This window comes from Sinocyclocheilus rhinocerous, unplaced genomic scaffold (genome assembly GCF_001515625.1).
Source record: "Sinocyclocheilus rhinocerous isolate Xijiao unplaced genomic scaffold, SAMN03320098_v1.1 scaffold362, whole genome shotgun sequence".
NCBI classification, from domain to species: domain Eukaryota; kingdom Metazoa; phylum Chordata; class Actinopteri; order Cypriniformes; family Cyprinidae; genus Sinocyclocheilus; species Sinocyclocheilus rhinocerous.
This window is the reverse complement of record NW_015639507.1, coordinates 1,988,333-2,004,215: the sequence shown is the minus strand read 5'-3', so window position 1 is coordinate 2,004,215 and position 15,883 is coordinate 1,988,333. Positions and strand designations below refer to the sequence as shown.

The 15,883-nt window shown below is 34.9% G+C and overlaps 1 protein-coding gene and 1 pseudogene across 1 annotated transcript; both read left to right on the top strand.

The window, feature by feature from the left end:
• The first annotated feature begins 4,764 nt into the window (after positions 1 to 4,764).
• Positions 4,765 to 5,828, top strand: LOC107751230 (uncharacterized). The gene is made up of 3 exons (XM_016566896.1): positions 4,765 to 4,835; positions 5,104 to 5,400; positions 5,485 to 5,828. The coding sequence occupies exons 1-3, from the start codon at positions 4,781 to 4,783 to the stop codon at positions 5,826 to 5,828; spliced, it is 696 nt and encodes a 231-aa protein (XP_016422382.1). The 5' UTR covers positions 4,765 to 4,780.
• A 3,178-nt stretch (positions 5,829 to 9,006) lies between these two features.
• LOC107751210 (uncharacterized) overlaps positions 9,007 to 15,883 on the top strand; it is an 11,404-nt pseudogene continuing 4,527 nt past the window's right edge.

Below are 15,883 nucleotides of genomic sequence, written 5' to 3'. Positions count from 1 at the left end.
CAGTTAAATTATTCCTCATTTCCACTATTTTTGGTTAGTGATGATGTCCAGCTCGTCATAGCATGTGAAATCAGAGCTGATTTCATCTGTAGTCTCTAACAGACGTTAGACTCAAAGGAGATTGTCTGGAGAGCAACTTTGTATGTTTTATTTAAGTCATAGTGAGCTCTTCACACGATCAGTGAACAGCAGACAGCTGATCTGTGTTTATTCACTCAAAACTATCCTGAGATCAGATCACCTTTTACCACACAGTGACACAAACAGAGCCATACAGACATTTCTATATGTAAAAAAAATATAACATGTCATGGTCATTCATTTTGTTTATTTTTCTAGTTGTGCCCTGCTGTAAAACAATAATACAATAATCTTATCCAGTAATTGGCTTTGAAGATCTTGGAAAAGCCATGGAGATTAATTGGTCAAAAAGTTTACATATACAAATGAGTTATAAAGTTTAGTATTTTTATGAGCCAGTCTAGGATGAAGCTGGAACATAAACTGGAACAAACGATCCTTTGTACACTTTCATTTACAGGACCACAAGTGAAAGCACAACTTCAGGAGTGGGCAAAGACCAAAACAGCAAACACCCAACAAACTCCCAACAGGAACAGCAAAATTCTCTATCAAACAAACAAATGATATGACAAACAAACAACAACAATATGGGCTACCATACCTCCATGACTAATAAAGAACAAGTCAAGAGATAACTGTAAAACAGCATTTATGCTTATATAAGCCGAGGTCTCTATACGTGCCTGCCGCGTTACATTGCTGACATAATGCAGTGTTTTATAATCTAGAGATTGTAAAAAGGATGTAGCACACGCACTGTCGAGTCAAGTGCCAGTGGATTAGAGACCTGCTCCCGCGAGACCCGACGCAACAGAGGCGCGGGACAAGATGGGCGAGTGCTGGTGCGGGCGGGATGCTGGGATTTCATAAATTTCATGGAGAAAAAAAGTAACGTAACTAGTAATGTAACTAATTACTAATTACTTTTGAAATAAAGTAATCAGAACAGTAACGTTATTACTTTAAAAAGGACTAATCAGTAATTTGATTACATTTTCAGAGTAACTTGCCCAACACTGACAAATGTGACAATAGCACACTATTGCAAAAACGAAACACACTTATGCAGTCAAGCCAGCATACAGCTCAACAGGCAAACCAACAGCAGCACAACACACAAGATGCTACTTAATACGTAATTTGATGCTTCCTCATTTCATTGCTCCGTCCTTCAAGCCTGTAATCCGAAAACCAATCAAAGTTTATCTGGAAAGAATGTCAATTCTCTAATTACACCCCGATTAGACAAAAAAGCTGACGCACATAGAAATTCTCCTCCCCCTTCAAACTGGCCAGAATCAAATTAAAGGTTTAATTTGCACCCTGTGACAATGAATATTTGTTTCAGGTTCAACAGCGACATTTACTGGTAAAACGTTGACAACAGTTTTCTGACTCTAATACTGTAGGATTTGACCTGAGATCTTTTCTGTTGCAGCTGCTATACTGTTCACATTCATACTAAAGCTTGTTAATCTACCCATACAACAACACTGATTTATCAGCTGCTGCATCAATGAGATGGTCTCTATAAAATCTCTGTAAAACTGCTTTACTGTATCTCCGTGTAAACAAACAAAGCTGAAGCAAATCCTCCTTATGTGATCATGTCATATTAAAATTGACATATTAATTTTCGCAAAGTATAAAAAAAGATCATAGTTTTCTACTCATTTTGTCTGTATTATTTTCTGTCAGACTACTGTCCAATTAATGACCAATGACGCCATGTGATTCGCTGATTAGATTTTTGCATGCAGCCCTTGTATCTCATAAACTGACCACTGACTGTAGAACTGATAATTTTTTGCATATTAATACCTTTTATATTTAATAAAAATATAACATTGAATTGAATTTGTTTACCTTGTAATATGCCATTTCAAATTCAACCTGTGGGTACAAAAGATGTTACATATGCCCTATTTCACAGTGCACACGGTTAAAAGTGCGGTCTATAAGTACACTTTCATCTACATAAACAAACAGCACAATATATTAAACGATTTCCTGTGGTCTATTGTAGTAATACTCTTATTGTGTGAGTCTTGTTTTGTCTCTTTTCTCACTCTTGCTGTAATGGAGTTGTTCATCTTTATTGCTTTTCAGCTCCTTATGGAGGTTCAGTCCTACAGTAAGTGATTTATGCTTCTTAAATACTGTATGTCCACATTTGTCGCGGAAAAAAGTGTTGTTGTCCAAAATATCTCAGCATGTCTGATTGTTAAAGTGTGAAGTTATAATATGAATATACAAATATATGAATACAACCTACCTGACATTAATTTTGCTATTTAATTTTTCCTATATGTAACCAGCTGCTAAAATCTGAAATATTAGCTTAACGTGGTTATATCAATCAGGTTAATTACTCTACTTGAGGTTTACATAATCAGAATATGATAAAAATATGATTAATATTTTGTTAATGTCAATACGTGCATATTATTTGATTGGGTTGTAAGAATCTAAAAGTCAGTTCATCATGTGAGCTCGAGCTCACTGGTGCTGAAGTGCTCAGATGGGCAGGTGTAAAATCACCTGTATCAATCTACATTAACTGCTTCTACACAATAAATGAACAAGGCATCAATAAACCATCATCTCATTCTCCTCCCGCCACAGTGACGGCTCTAGGTGAGATATATTCACTGCTGTTCTTCTATTCCTCAGGCCAAGTTGAGAGCATCTGCTTCAGTTATTCTGGAAACAGACACAGTTGAGCTGAGCTGTGAGAATACTGAAGATCTGAAGATGGAGAAGTGTTACTTCAACATAAATGGAAGAGAAAGTAACTCAAAACAGAGCTCATCATGTCAGCTCTCACTCACTGGATCTCAGATCAGTGTTTGGTCTGGAGGTCAGAGTTTATCTGTGAGAATAAACTGCTTCTACACTGTGATGAAGGGACAAATTAAAAAACCATCTGCTCACTCTGATCCAGTGACAGTAACAGTCCAGAGTGAGTTTTTTATATGCATATGTTGAAATAACTGATCTATTTACAGCTGTAAAACTTAATCCCTTTTCTCAAAAACAAATGACTATACATCTACATGTATTTGTCCCTTGTGTGATAGTCTCAATGGTGACCTCTACTGGTAAAACTTTGACAACTGCCACAAAAACAAGTGAGTAACAGTACATCTCAATACACCTGTAGAGTTTTTTTTTTTTTGGTATATTAATTTGCTGTTTATTTTGAATGAGTTGTCTAAACCAGTGCTAGGTGGATGATTTTTTAAATATGTTTACCACATTATATGAATCTGTACAGCTCCAGTTTTCAGTTTTCTGATATTTTAATATTGTATTATGTTATCCTGTATTAATAACACAGCTAAAGTTTTATTTCCAAACTAAATGCAGTTTGTGACATTATTGAAATCTCTTTGCAGCTTCAACCTCTACCGATGAAACGTTGACAACTGCCACAGGAACTTGTGAGTGAATATCATTTTAAAAAGTAAACACATACTTTATAAGCACACAGAGGCATTTTGCTCATTTCACTTTAAACTGCTTCAAAGTAAATCTGTGTTAAATGTTAAATAAAAATAATTATAAGACATTTTTATGACATTAAATATTACTTAACAGTGATTTAATCTAGACAGAAACACTATAGAAACATATTATAATAAAGTCTGTATCTCTGCAGGTTCTGCTGATGTTCTCACAGAGGTGAACTACACCTCCTGCCAGCTGGAAACATCATCTCTTTTAACCTCCTCTGTCTGCCCCTCAAAACATGGATGACCTGTTCACTTTCTTTTCCTTTCGCTAAAGTATTAAATATTAAATCTAATTTAGACTATATGTATATACTTCTTTATTCAACTATTGTAACACAGATTGCTTTTAACATACACATGAATTCTAACAACAAAGTTGACAGCTGAACTGCAACAGTTTCATAAAATGATCATAGTGTCCTACTTGTTTTGCCTGTTTGTTTTTTTTACTTTATGATCAATGACCATCTGAACTGCTTGCTTTTTTCTGCATGCTTTTATGCAGTTGCTTCCATATGATTATCTGATTAGATTTTTGCATTAAGGAGCAAAGGTGTACCTAATAAAGGGACCACTGAGTGTCCAGCTGTGTGTATGAAATCACTAACCCATTCACTATGGTATGCAACAAAAAATGAAGATAAACCTGAACAAAGATGCGTGTGAGGTGTATACATAAAGAGAGAATATATATTTTGCTTTCTTGGTGGCACAGCAGGTAAGAACAGCCTAATTGCTTTATTGAAGGAAAGATGCATTGATGTGGTACTTGAGTTCAGTAAGTGAATCGTGTTGAATCAATAGCTGCTTTGGTTCGGGGAGTCAGACTGATTCAAAGTTGTACGTTCTGAGTTTGTGAGTCTTTTTAAATATTAATTAAAAGGACCAACTCATTAGAGTCATTTGTTTGTGAATCCTACAATTGCAAGCACTGTGGGAAACACTGGTGAAATCTGTAAATCAAAGTTATGTCCACCTAAAACTTAATTAAACTTGTGACCCACAGTACTAGAGTAACGCTTCGCTAACATGTTACAGTGCACACAACTATGAGTGTGGTATCATGATCACGTTCATCTTCGTAAAATACACTGCACAAAGCATAGTTTCCTGTGGTCTGATGTGTTACTTCCTAATTCACCCATTGTGTGAGTCTCGTCTCTTCTCTCACACTCGCTGTAATGGAGTTGTTCATCTTCATAGTGTTTCAGCTCCTGATGGAGGTTCAGTCTTACAGTAAGTGATCTCTGTTGTTTAATGTTGAATAAATACTGTGTCCACATTTGTAGTGAACAAAGTGTCATTGTCTAAATATTGATCAGTAGAGCTACAAGTGAACCTACCTGAATTTTGCAGTAAAATATTGTGTTTATAATCAGCAGTTGACTTATTTAGGTTTTTAGAACCCAAAAATATGTGATTAATATTGGAATATTATTGTGCTTGTAAACATTGTCAGTGAGGAGATGTAATGTAGTGAATGATCTGTTTTGGGTTGTTTCAGAATCTCCTACTGTAAAAGTATCTCCAGATGTCATAAGAGAGTCCAGCTCAGTGAAGATCAGCTGTGAGACTCCAGCAGATGTTAGAGTGAATCAGTGTTATTTCATCACAAACAGAGAAGAGAAGAATCTAAAAGTCAGTTCATCATGTGAGCTCGAGCTCACTGGTGCTGAAGTGCTCAGATGGGCAGGTGTAAAATCACCTGTATCAATCTACATTAACTGCTTCTACACAATAAATGAACGAGGCATCAATAAACCAACATTTCATTCTCCTCCCGCCACAGTGACGGTTCTAGGTGTGATATTTTCACTGCTGTTCTTCTGTCTTAGAAACTGTTACTGCAGTGTTTTTGATAACTGGATCATTTGTCTTTAAACAGATGCACTTCAGAAACCCTTCATCAGTGTTAGTGATGATGATGTCCAGCTCTTTATATCATGTGAAATACCACTTTCAGTCAGAGCTGATTTCAACTGTAGTCTCTACACTGAGGACGATGTTCTTCTGTATCAACATGTCTCTCAGTGGAGTCAGTCTGGAAAGAATCTTTGTATGTTTTATGTAAGTCGTAGTGAACTCTTCACACGATCAGTGAACAGCAGACAGCTGATCTGTGTTTATTCACTCAAGACTGAACCTGAGATCAGATCACCACACAGTGACACATACACCATCAGAGGTGAGTTGTTACCACTGGTATCAGTTTTAATTAAATGGGCATAATGATTAGAGACACCTATATAATTCTGTAGTCAGTATGATTTATTATGTAGGCCAGTCGGATATTATGAAGTCATTTGTGGGAGATTCATCAATAAAAAAAGTCAAGTCAGTATCTTCAAAACACAAACTAATATGAAATAAATTGAATGATAATGATTGCCGTTACGAATGTTTGTGCTGTTATTTTCCCTCCAAAATGACATTAGAAAATGACTAAAAATGACAGAAAGTAAAGAATTTTTCTGAAGACACAGCTAAAGTTTTATTTCCAAACTAAATGCAGTTTGTGACATTATTGAAATCTCTTTGCAGCTTCAACCTCTACCGATGAAACTTTGACAACTGCCACAGGAACTTGTGAGTGAATATCATTTTTAAAATTAAACACATACTTGATAAGCACACAGAGGCATTTTGCTAATTTCACTTTAAACTACTTCAAAGTAAAAAAAAAAAAAAAAACTTTCTTACTGAGTTCACTGTATCGGTTTATTTCATAGCTTTTTAAAATGTGACTGTAACTGTTCAGTCAAAGCATTAGCAGACAAATAGTGTCATATAAGTACAGCTAAACTGTATAATTGACCATTGTCTGTGGAAACTGAATTACTCCATACTGTATCTGTATAGTGTCATGTCTGTCGTATCACATCTCACTCTGACACACTGTTGAATCTATCAGCTGTTTTCACAGCAGCCTCTACTCTGCCTGATTCCACCAGACAGAAACATGTAAGAATATCGGATCTAAATATTCATAATTAATTATAACTAGTTATGATTAATTATTCATATTTCCTCATGAGCTGATTCGTTACACACTGTTGAATCTATCAGCTGTTTTCACAGCAGCCTCTACTCTGCCTGATTCCACCAGACAGACAGAAACATGTAAGAATATTTTACTTTGCTTATGAGACAATATTAAATCTGTGTTAAATGTTAAATAAAAATAATTATAAGACATTTTAAGACATTAAATATTACTTAACAGTGATATAATCTAGATAGAAACACTGATGTCTGTAATACAGTAGTTCAGTTTTTTTACTCTAATCTGATTTAATCTGAGATCTTTTCTGTTGCAGCTGTTCCTCACACTGTTCACACTCACTCTGAAGGTTGTTCATTCACTCACAACACAAAACTGCTATTCTGAATATTTGTAAAATCTAACACAAACCTCGAAATGTCCTCGTTTCGTGATAATATATTACGTACATGGTACAGTGCTGTGAAAATGTATTTGCCCCCATTTTCATTTTTCTCTTTTTGTGCATATTTTATATTAAATAGTTTTAGATCTTCAAATGAAATACAACAAAGGCAACACATACAGTTTTTTATTTTTATCGATGTATTAAAATGACCTGGAAACAGCAGTAACTACAACCAAACACTTCTGATAAGTGGAGATCAATCTTTCACAGCACTAAATGTTTACTTCGGTTGCCTTTGTTTTATTTATTTTTTATTTCTGAAACAATTTTGTAAGGGATATGCACTAATACAAAAGAAATCAGGATGGGGGCAAACACTTTTTCACAGCACTGTATGATAACTTAAAAAATCTGAACATAATTTATCTGATTTGGTACTATTATGCATATTCATTCCCTTATTGCAATATAAACATGGCTTAAATAATTATAATTAATAATATAATTTAATTATATATTTAATGTAATTAAATATATAATTAAAAAATACAATAATTAAAAAAACTTATTTTTTTTCTGACAGGCTCATGGGTTTCAATAGTGCTGGTTTTCACTGTTATTGGTTTATTTCTGTCTGGACTCATGGGATTCATCTGTCGGTGCCGCTTTACCAGTAAGTACAATGTACAGGTTTAGTTGTAGGTAAACTGATAAGCTCCATGATATAGAAACATATGATAATAAAGTCTGTATCTCTGCAGGTTCTGCTGATGTTCTCACAGAGGTGAACTACACCTCCTGCCAGCTGGAAACAACGTCTCTTTTAATGTCGTCTGTCTGCCCCTCAAAACATGGATGACTGTCAGGATCATGGACCTGTTTTGTTGTGTTTTGCCCCGTCTTTGTTCCTGGTTTTCCTTATATGGTCTTTTTCCTGTCCTCGTTTAGTTTAATTATGATTCCTGGCACCTGTGTTTGTTAATTATCTCCAGTATTTAAGTCCTTGCCTTGTTGTGTATAAACTGAACTCCATAATATAGAAACATATGATAATAAAGTCTGTATCTCTGCAGGTTCTGCTGATGTTCTCACAGAGGTGAACTACACCTCCTGCCAGCTGGAAACAACGTCTCTTTTAACCTCGTCTGTCTGCCCCTCAAAACATGGATGACTGTCAGGATCATGGACCTGTTTTGTTGTGTTTTGCCCCTGTCTTTGTTCCTGGTTTTCCTTATATGGTCTTTTTCCTGTCCTCGTTTAGTTTAATTATGATTCCTGGCACCTGTGTTTGTTAATTATCTCCAGTATTTAAGTCCTTGCCTTTGCATTCTGTATTTGTCGGTTCTACTCATTATGTTTGTGTGATTCCTGCCATTTCCAGTGTGGCTGTACCCTGTGTTCTGCGGATTAAAGACTGTTTTTGTTTATTCGTGCCTCCTGCATGCTTCCTAAACAGCGAACTGTGACAGAGACCTGTTTACTTTCTTTTCCTTTCGCTAAAGTATTAAATATTAAATCTAATTTAGGCTGTATGTATATACTTCTTTATTCAACTATTGTAACACACGTTGCTTTTAACATACACATGAATTCTAACAACAAAGTTGACCGTTGAACTGCAACAATTTTAGAAAATGATCGTGCAGTTGCTTCCATATGATTATCTGATTAGATTTTTGCATTAAGGAGCAAGGTGTACCTGGGACCACTGAGTGTCCAGCTGTGTGTATGACATCACTAACCCATTTATGGTATGCAACAAAAAATGAAGATAAACCTGAACAAAGATGCGTGTGAGGTGTATACATAAAGAGAGAATATATATTTTGCTTTCTTGGTGGCACAGCAGGTAAGAACAGCCTAATTGCTTTATTGAAGGAAAGATGCATTGATGTGGTACTTGAGTTCAGTAAGTGAATCGTGTTGAATCAATAGCTGCTTTGGTTCGGGGAGTCAGACTGATTCAAAGTTGTACGTTCTGAGTTTGTGAGTCTTTTGAACTATTCATTTTCGCTGTAATGGAGTTGTTCATCTTCATAGTGTTTCAGCTCCTGATGGAGGTTCAGTCTTACAGTAAGTGATCTCTGTTGTTTAATGTTGATTAAATACTGTATGTCCACATTTGTAGTGAACAAAGTGTCATTGTCTAAAATATTTCAACATGTTGATCAGTAGAGCTACAAGTGAACCTGACATATTAGATACAGTATATGTAATATAGTAAAATATTTTGTTTATAATCAGCAGTTGTCTTATTTAGGGTTTTAGAACCCAAAAATATGTGATTAATATTGGAATATTATTGTGCTTGTAAACATTGTCAGTGAGGAGATGTAATGTAGTGAATGATCTGTTTTGGGTTGTTTCAGAATCTCCTACTGTAAAAGTATCTCCAGATGTCATAAGAGAGTCCAGCTCAGTGAAGATCAGCTGTGAGACTCCAGCAGATGTTAGAGTGAATCAGTGTTATTTCATCAGAAAGAAGAGAAGAATCTAAAAGTCAGTCCATCATGTGAGCTCGAGCTCACTGGTGCTGAAGTGCTCAGATGGGCAGGTGTAAAATCACCTGAATCAATCTACATTAACTGTTACTACACAATACATGAAGGAGGCATTAATAAACCATCATCTGATTCTCCTCCCGCCACAGTGACGGTTCTAGGTGAGATATTTTCACTGCTGTTCTTCTGTCTTAGAAACTGTTACTGCAGTGTTTTTGATAACTGGATCATTTGTCTTTAAACAGATGCACTTCCGAAACCCTTCATCAGTGTTAGTCATGACCAGCTCAGCATATCATGTGAAATACTTTCAGTCAGAGCTGATTTCATCTGTAGCCTCTACACTGAGGACAATGTTCTTCTGTATCAACGTGACTCTCAGTGGAGTCAGTCTGGAAAGAATCTTTGTATGTTTTATGTAAGTCGTAGTGAACTCTTGACACGATCAGTGAACAGCAGACAGCTGATCTGTGTTTATTCACTCAAGACTGAACCTGAGATCAGATCACCACACAGTGACACATACACCATCAGAGGTGAGTTATGACTATTATGATTTTTTACATGAGCACATTTAATGATTAGAGACGCCTGTATAATTCTGTAGCCAGTATGATTTATTATGTAAGCCAGTAGGATATTATGAAATCTTGGAGGACGATTGATCAATAAGAGCAATCCATTCATTATATACTGTAGATCAATGTGTCAGACACTGAATCAGTAATCTATGAACTCTACTTACACAGAATAACTTGTAGGTCCTTTTCAGACAAGTACTTAACCACGGTGTGACTTTGACTAGTGAACAATCTGATACTTTTAGACAGGAAGGAAGAGCTGTTTGAGCTAAACATGTGATCATAGTTGAGATCTCACAGAGCCAGACTATGACTGACAAATCTATGGAAACTCATTTCTGCCTAAAATTAAATCCATGAGAAGAGAAACTGAACAAAAAGTGATTTTTATTAAATATTATTAAATATTTCAAAATGTTCTTTATAAGTTCTTCTCGATATGTTCTCCAGCAACTTTTTTAATTCTGTGACTACAAAAATACACTTGAAGTCAGAAGTATTTTAATTAAAGTATCCTTTAGCAATATGCTCTATATGAGCTCATCATGTGCCTTACTGATTATGACTTGATTATGATTTTTACACATGCAGCGGCAATAAAATGAACAGGATGCAAATAAAGAGCCATTGCTCAGTGATCGACAGTTAGTTTACATGAGTGTCAATCAATATTTGAAGTGTTGCTAAGCTATTATTGTATAGATGTTTGTATCTTGTAAAACCAACTAACACCATCAAACACAGAATTCAACAAATTTTACATGACAAAAGGACTGAATGTTAAGGTTTTTGCAGCTTTCTGAAGAGTCACATGTTTCTAATCTGAGATCTCTCTAAAAACATTATAATTATTTTTATTCATTAGATCTTCCTCAGGCCAAGTTGAGAGCATCTGCTTCAGTTATTCTGGAAACAGACACAGTTGAGCTGAGCTGTGAGAATACTGAAGATCTGAAGATGGAGATGTGTTACTTCTACATAAATGGAGGAGAAAGTAACTCAAAACAGAGCTCATCATGTCAGCTCTCACTCACTGGATCTCAGATCAGTGTTTGGTCTGGAGGTCAGAGTTCATCTGTGAGAATAAACTGCTTCTACACTGTGATGAAGGGACAAATTAAAAAACCATCTGCTCACTCTGATCCAGTGACAGTTACAGTCCAGAGTGAGTTTAAAAAAAATATATATATATACTCATGTGAACCAATATTGAGGTGATGTCAAGTTACATCACCAGTATGTGACATATGCTGTTTTTCATATTTGAAGGACCTGTACCTTCAAGAAACAAACTTTGCTATAAAGATTGCAAATCATGCAAATTTACCCTGATAATGTAATAATATAATAAATATATATATAATAAATAATGTAAACTGACTCCCTGTAATTCTGAAAAATTGTCTCTGCAGTTTCAACATCAACCATTGAACATACAAGTACAGCAGCCACAACAACATGTGAGTAATTTAATTTCTAAATCATTTTTATTCTTACTCCATTCTGAATGTCCTCAAAAGAGCTATCATTCTTTCAAACTCGTGATTATTTGTTGAACATTTTCTACGTCACTGCAAAATTCACAATGTTTTTTCAACAGCTTTAACTGTAATGTCCACTTCTGAAACCACAACATACGGTAAAACTTGTAAGTTACTGATAACACATTTTCTGATTATTAATTAAGATTATTTGAGATTAAATTTGAGAAATGATTCCCTTCTAACAAGAGATTCCCCTTGCGATATGCTATTTTTATATTAGTAGACCTTCATTCCAAGACAAACCTTCCAACCAACACAGAAAAGGAAACAATCTGTAAGTTATCAATGGTAAAACTCTGTCACTGTGTAAAATTAACATGTTGGATTCAAGTCATTTTAAAAAATACAGCTGGGATCCATTTTGAAAGTTTATTTGTACATGTGAAGCACTAAGCAGTAGGACACAGAGAATTAATTAATGACGTGGTTCATGATTATGCTGCTTTTTCAACATGGTTATGGGCCGTTCACACAGAATGCGTTTTTCCATTCCATTATTGTTTTTATATGTAAATGCACTAAATGGACGTGTTTGACCAATGAGCTTGTGTCACATGTCTTTTGCAGCGATACACTTTATATGTAAACATGGTAAGCAATAGCACTCAGAGAATTCAATAATGATTATGCTGTTTTTTCTAACATGGCTACATGAATTATGGTTTCCCCCCAAACATTCTATTTGAATATCATAACTACATGCTGTGGCATTATGTTTTTTTTTTTTTTTGCAATTTCCATGGCAACCTTTACTCTGCCTGGTAACAGTAGAATGTCAGAACATACTTAGACACCAAGTTACCATCGCATGCCCAAATTATTTTGATTCAAAATGATATCTAAACAAAAGCTGCGTCCCAATTCACATACTATCCGTCCTAAATAATATTCGAAATTAGAATTAGTATGTCCCAAATCGTAGTATGTTGAAATGAGTATTCAAAAGGTACCCGGATGGTTTACTGCTTCCGGTAGAAATTCGTAGTGCAAACACTACAATTACGCATAAAAAGTGTTAAAAAAATACAAACATGGTGGATATGAGAGACCGACGGACAGGTAAATAATCAATATCTAACCTGTTGAAAAAATATTTATGTAATGTTACATGCGTTATCTCATCTGCAGAAACACTGTGAACTTTATAATAATATGTTTGGTCATTAACTTTTAAATGCATCATTATGCAAACATATGAACAGTGTTCTCGGCATGATAGACCCGCGACTGGAAGATCAACGTGCCTCTTCATTTCTCTCCAATATGGTAGGATATTAAATTAAACGAAATATGGATAATGTTAAAGGGGTCATATGACGTTGGTAAAAATAATATTATGTTGTGTATTTGGTGTAATGCAATGTGCTTATGCGGTTTAAGGTTCAAAAAACACATTATTTTCCACATAATGTAACATTATTTTCCACATACTGTACATTATTGTTTCTCCTCTATGCCCCACCTTTCTGAATCGCATCGATTTTTACAAAGCTCATCGTTCTGAAAAGCGAGGTGTACGCTGATTGGCCAGCTATCCAGTGCGTTGTGATTGGCTGAATACCTCAAGCGTGTGACGGAACTGTTACGACCCTTAACATACTGTGATGCAATTGTCATGCACGACGAGACAAAACCAATAAAACCCATTACAAACGAGGCATTTGTTGCATCCAGTGGGGACATAATTACTGATTATAATGACTTATACTGTGTTTTTACGCGTTGCGTTGCGTATCGCGCCGCGTAAACAGAAAACCATGTCTGTATTTGCGATCGGAGAAACGACAAACAACAAGCGCTACTCTACACTGCTCAAAACTCGCATTTGAATCATCAGTGGCAAATTATTTAAATATAAAAAATTTACTTACAGGCTGTGAGTCAGAAGCGCCCCACACAGTGACGTAGACATGTGGGGGCGTGTTTAAACGAGGCGTTTTAGGAGGGCGTGGACAAGTCTTAACTTTTATAAAGAATATCTCTTTGGATTTGAAACTTTAGTCTTTGCAACTTTACAGATCTTCTTTATGCACCAAGAGCTTGTAACACTCCAAAGAGTGTCCGTTAAAGATGCAGTTATGACAAAATACTATGTCACAAAGCTTGCCTACTATTCTGCTACATACTCATATTTCTTCACAAAAAATACTTTTAGGGCATAGTACTGTATAGGCGAATTGGAACGCAGCAAAAATGTTAAGTCATACTAGAAGGACATTGTGTGTTCCACCCAATATGTTTGCTTTGGAAATTACTTTGGAAATGTAATAGGTTACAGATTACAAGTTACCCTATTCAAAATAATAAGTAGTGTAGCCTAAATATTTCAATTACGTTATTAATGTAAACAGTTACATTTAATTACTATTTGATTACATTTCTAAATTTCTAACAAATCATTCAACTGTTAACCATTTTCAAACATTTAAACCAGACGTGGTAACCTTACAGTAGTAATGAACACTGAATACTGTCAGACTTAATTAGATGTGATTACATTTTTAGCTCTGGCTTACAGACTTTCACATACATGCATCATACATATGAATGCTTCTTCAGTATCACACAATATACAACTTCATTCAGAAAAAGATTATTTTGGATCTATCCTCCACTGTCCAGTTATCTGTTTTTTGTGGTTATTGGTACAATGTTTAGTTCAGAACAATATAAAGAAATATATGTATGCCAGTGTTTGGTTTGTTAAATACAATTTGAGATGTTCTCACTGCAGTTTCAACATCAATATCCACTCAAACTCAAACTCAAACTCAAACTTCACAATTGGACACTGTCATTTCCACGTCTGAAACCCCAGTGTACCGCACAACAGGTAACTTACTGCATCTTTTCTAAATATAAGTATTATGCCATATATAAGGAAAATTCTTCTTTTTACGAAACTTAATCAAATACTGAAACACTGCTGTATAAAATCCTCATCATGCTTCAGTCAAGTGTGATTTCATTTGAGGTCTGTTCTGATGCTGATTGTCCTCATGTTTACATTTCAGTGGCTCATACTAAAGGTCCACCCTCACCAACATACAAAGGTATTAGTCTTTTTTCTTTCATATTTGAATTGATTTGACCATTGCATTCTTTTTCAAATCTCTGCAGAACATTTACTTCTTTCCGTACAAAAAACAAACAAACAAACAAAAAACACTACATATACTTACAATTCTTTTGGGTATCACTTATATTGTCAGGTGGACTAATGTATCTACAGTAACTGTATTAAACATCATAATAGACATAAACATGGATTAATGTGTTGGTTTTGTTTTGACACAGATCTATGGTTTATAGTGCTGGTTTTCACTGGTGTTGCTGTCATTTTGTCTGGACTCATGGGACTCATCTGTCTCTGCCGGTTTGCAAGTAAGTATTTCAATGTCAATTTATTTAGATAGTCAACCAAAGTGATGTACAGGAATAAAAATTTAATATATAATACTGATTCTCATTGTTTTCTAGGTAAAAAGAGAAGAAAACAGTAAGTTTTATATTCATTCAATTTAGTAGTAGGCCTATATGTTTGTTAGTAGTCTATATTGTAGTCCAGGAGCTGTATGTGTAAATGTTTAACTTCTTATCTGATAAATGCATGTATGAAAAATCAATAAAACCTGATGTGCCCAGTCAAGGAATTGGTATGGTGAGTGTCACCATAATATTAACTATAAATACTTATATTAAACCATAATTAATGAGAATTGTTGAAAGGGACTTGACCTTAACTATTGATTATGTTATTTAGAGTTGTTCTGGACCTGCAGAGGCATATTCTCTGATCACTTCTGTACCAGCCACATCTCAGCCCATATCTGTAGGTAAGAGAACATCATTCTCAGGAAATGATCTCAGATAAATTAAAAACATATTAGCTAATTGGGGTGGGCGATATGGCAAAAATATCATATCACGATATTAATTTTTGTATTTTTTATTTTTTGTTAAGAAAAATTATTACCGATTCTTTGTCATGTTGGTTTTACTATTTTGGTAGTTGTCTGAGCAGTACAGCCAAACTCATTTCCCTATTTTAAAAACAAAGCCTTACAAGGTAACAAAATATAAAATAAAAAAGAATGGCAGACATTTAGGCCAAAGTGGGCGAAGATAAAAAATCTTTGTCATTATTTTATCTTTGTTATTAAAAAATAAGAACAAAGATACACATTAGTACACTTAGTATACAAATAAACCAAACAGTGCTTTATTTTTCAGGAACAGTAGGTGTATTTAGCAGTAGCATTCAAGAAA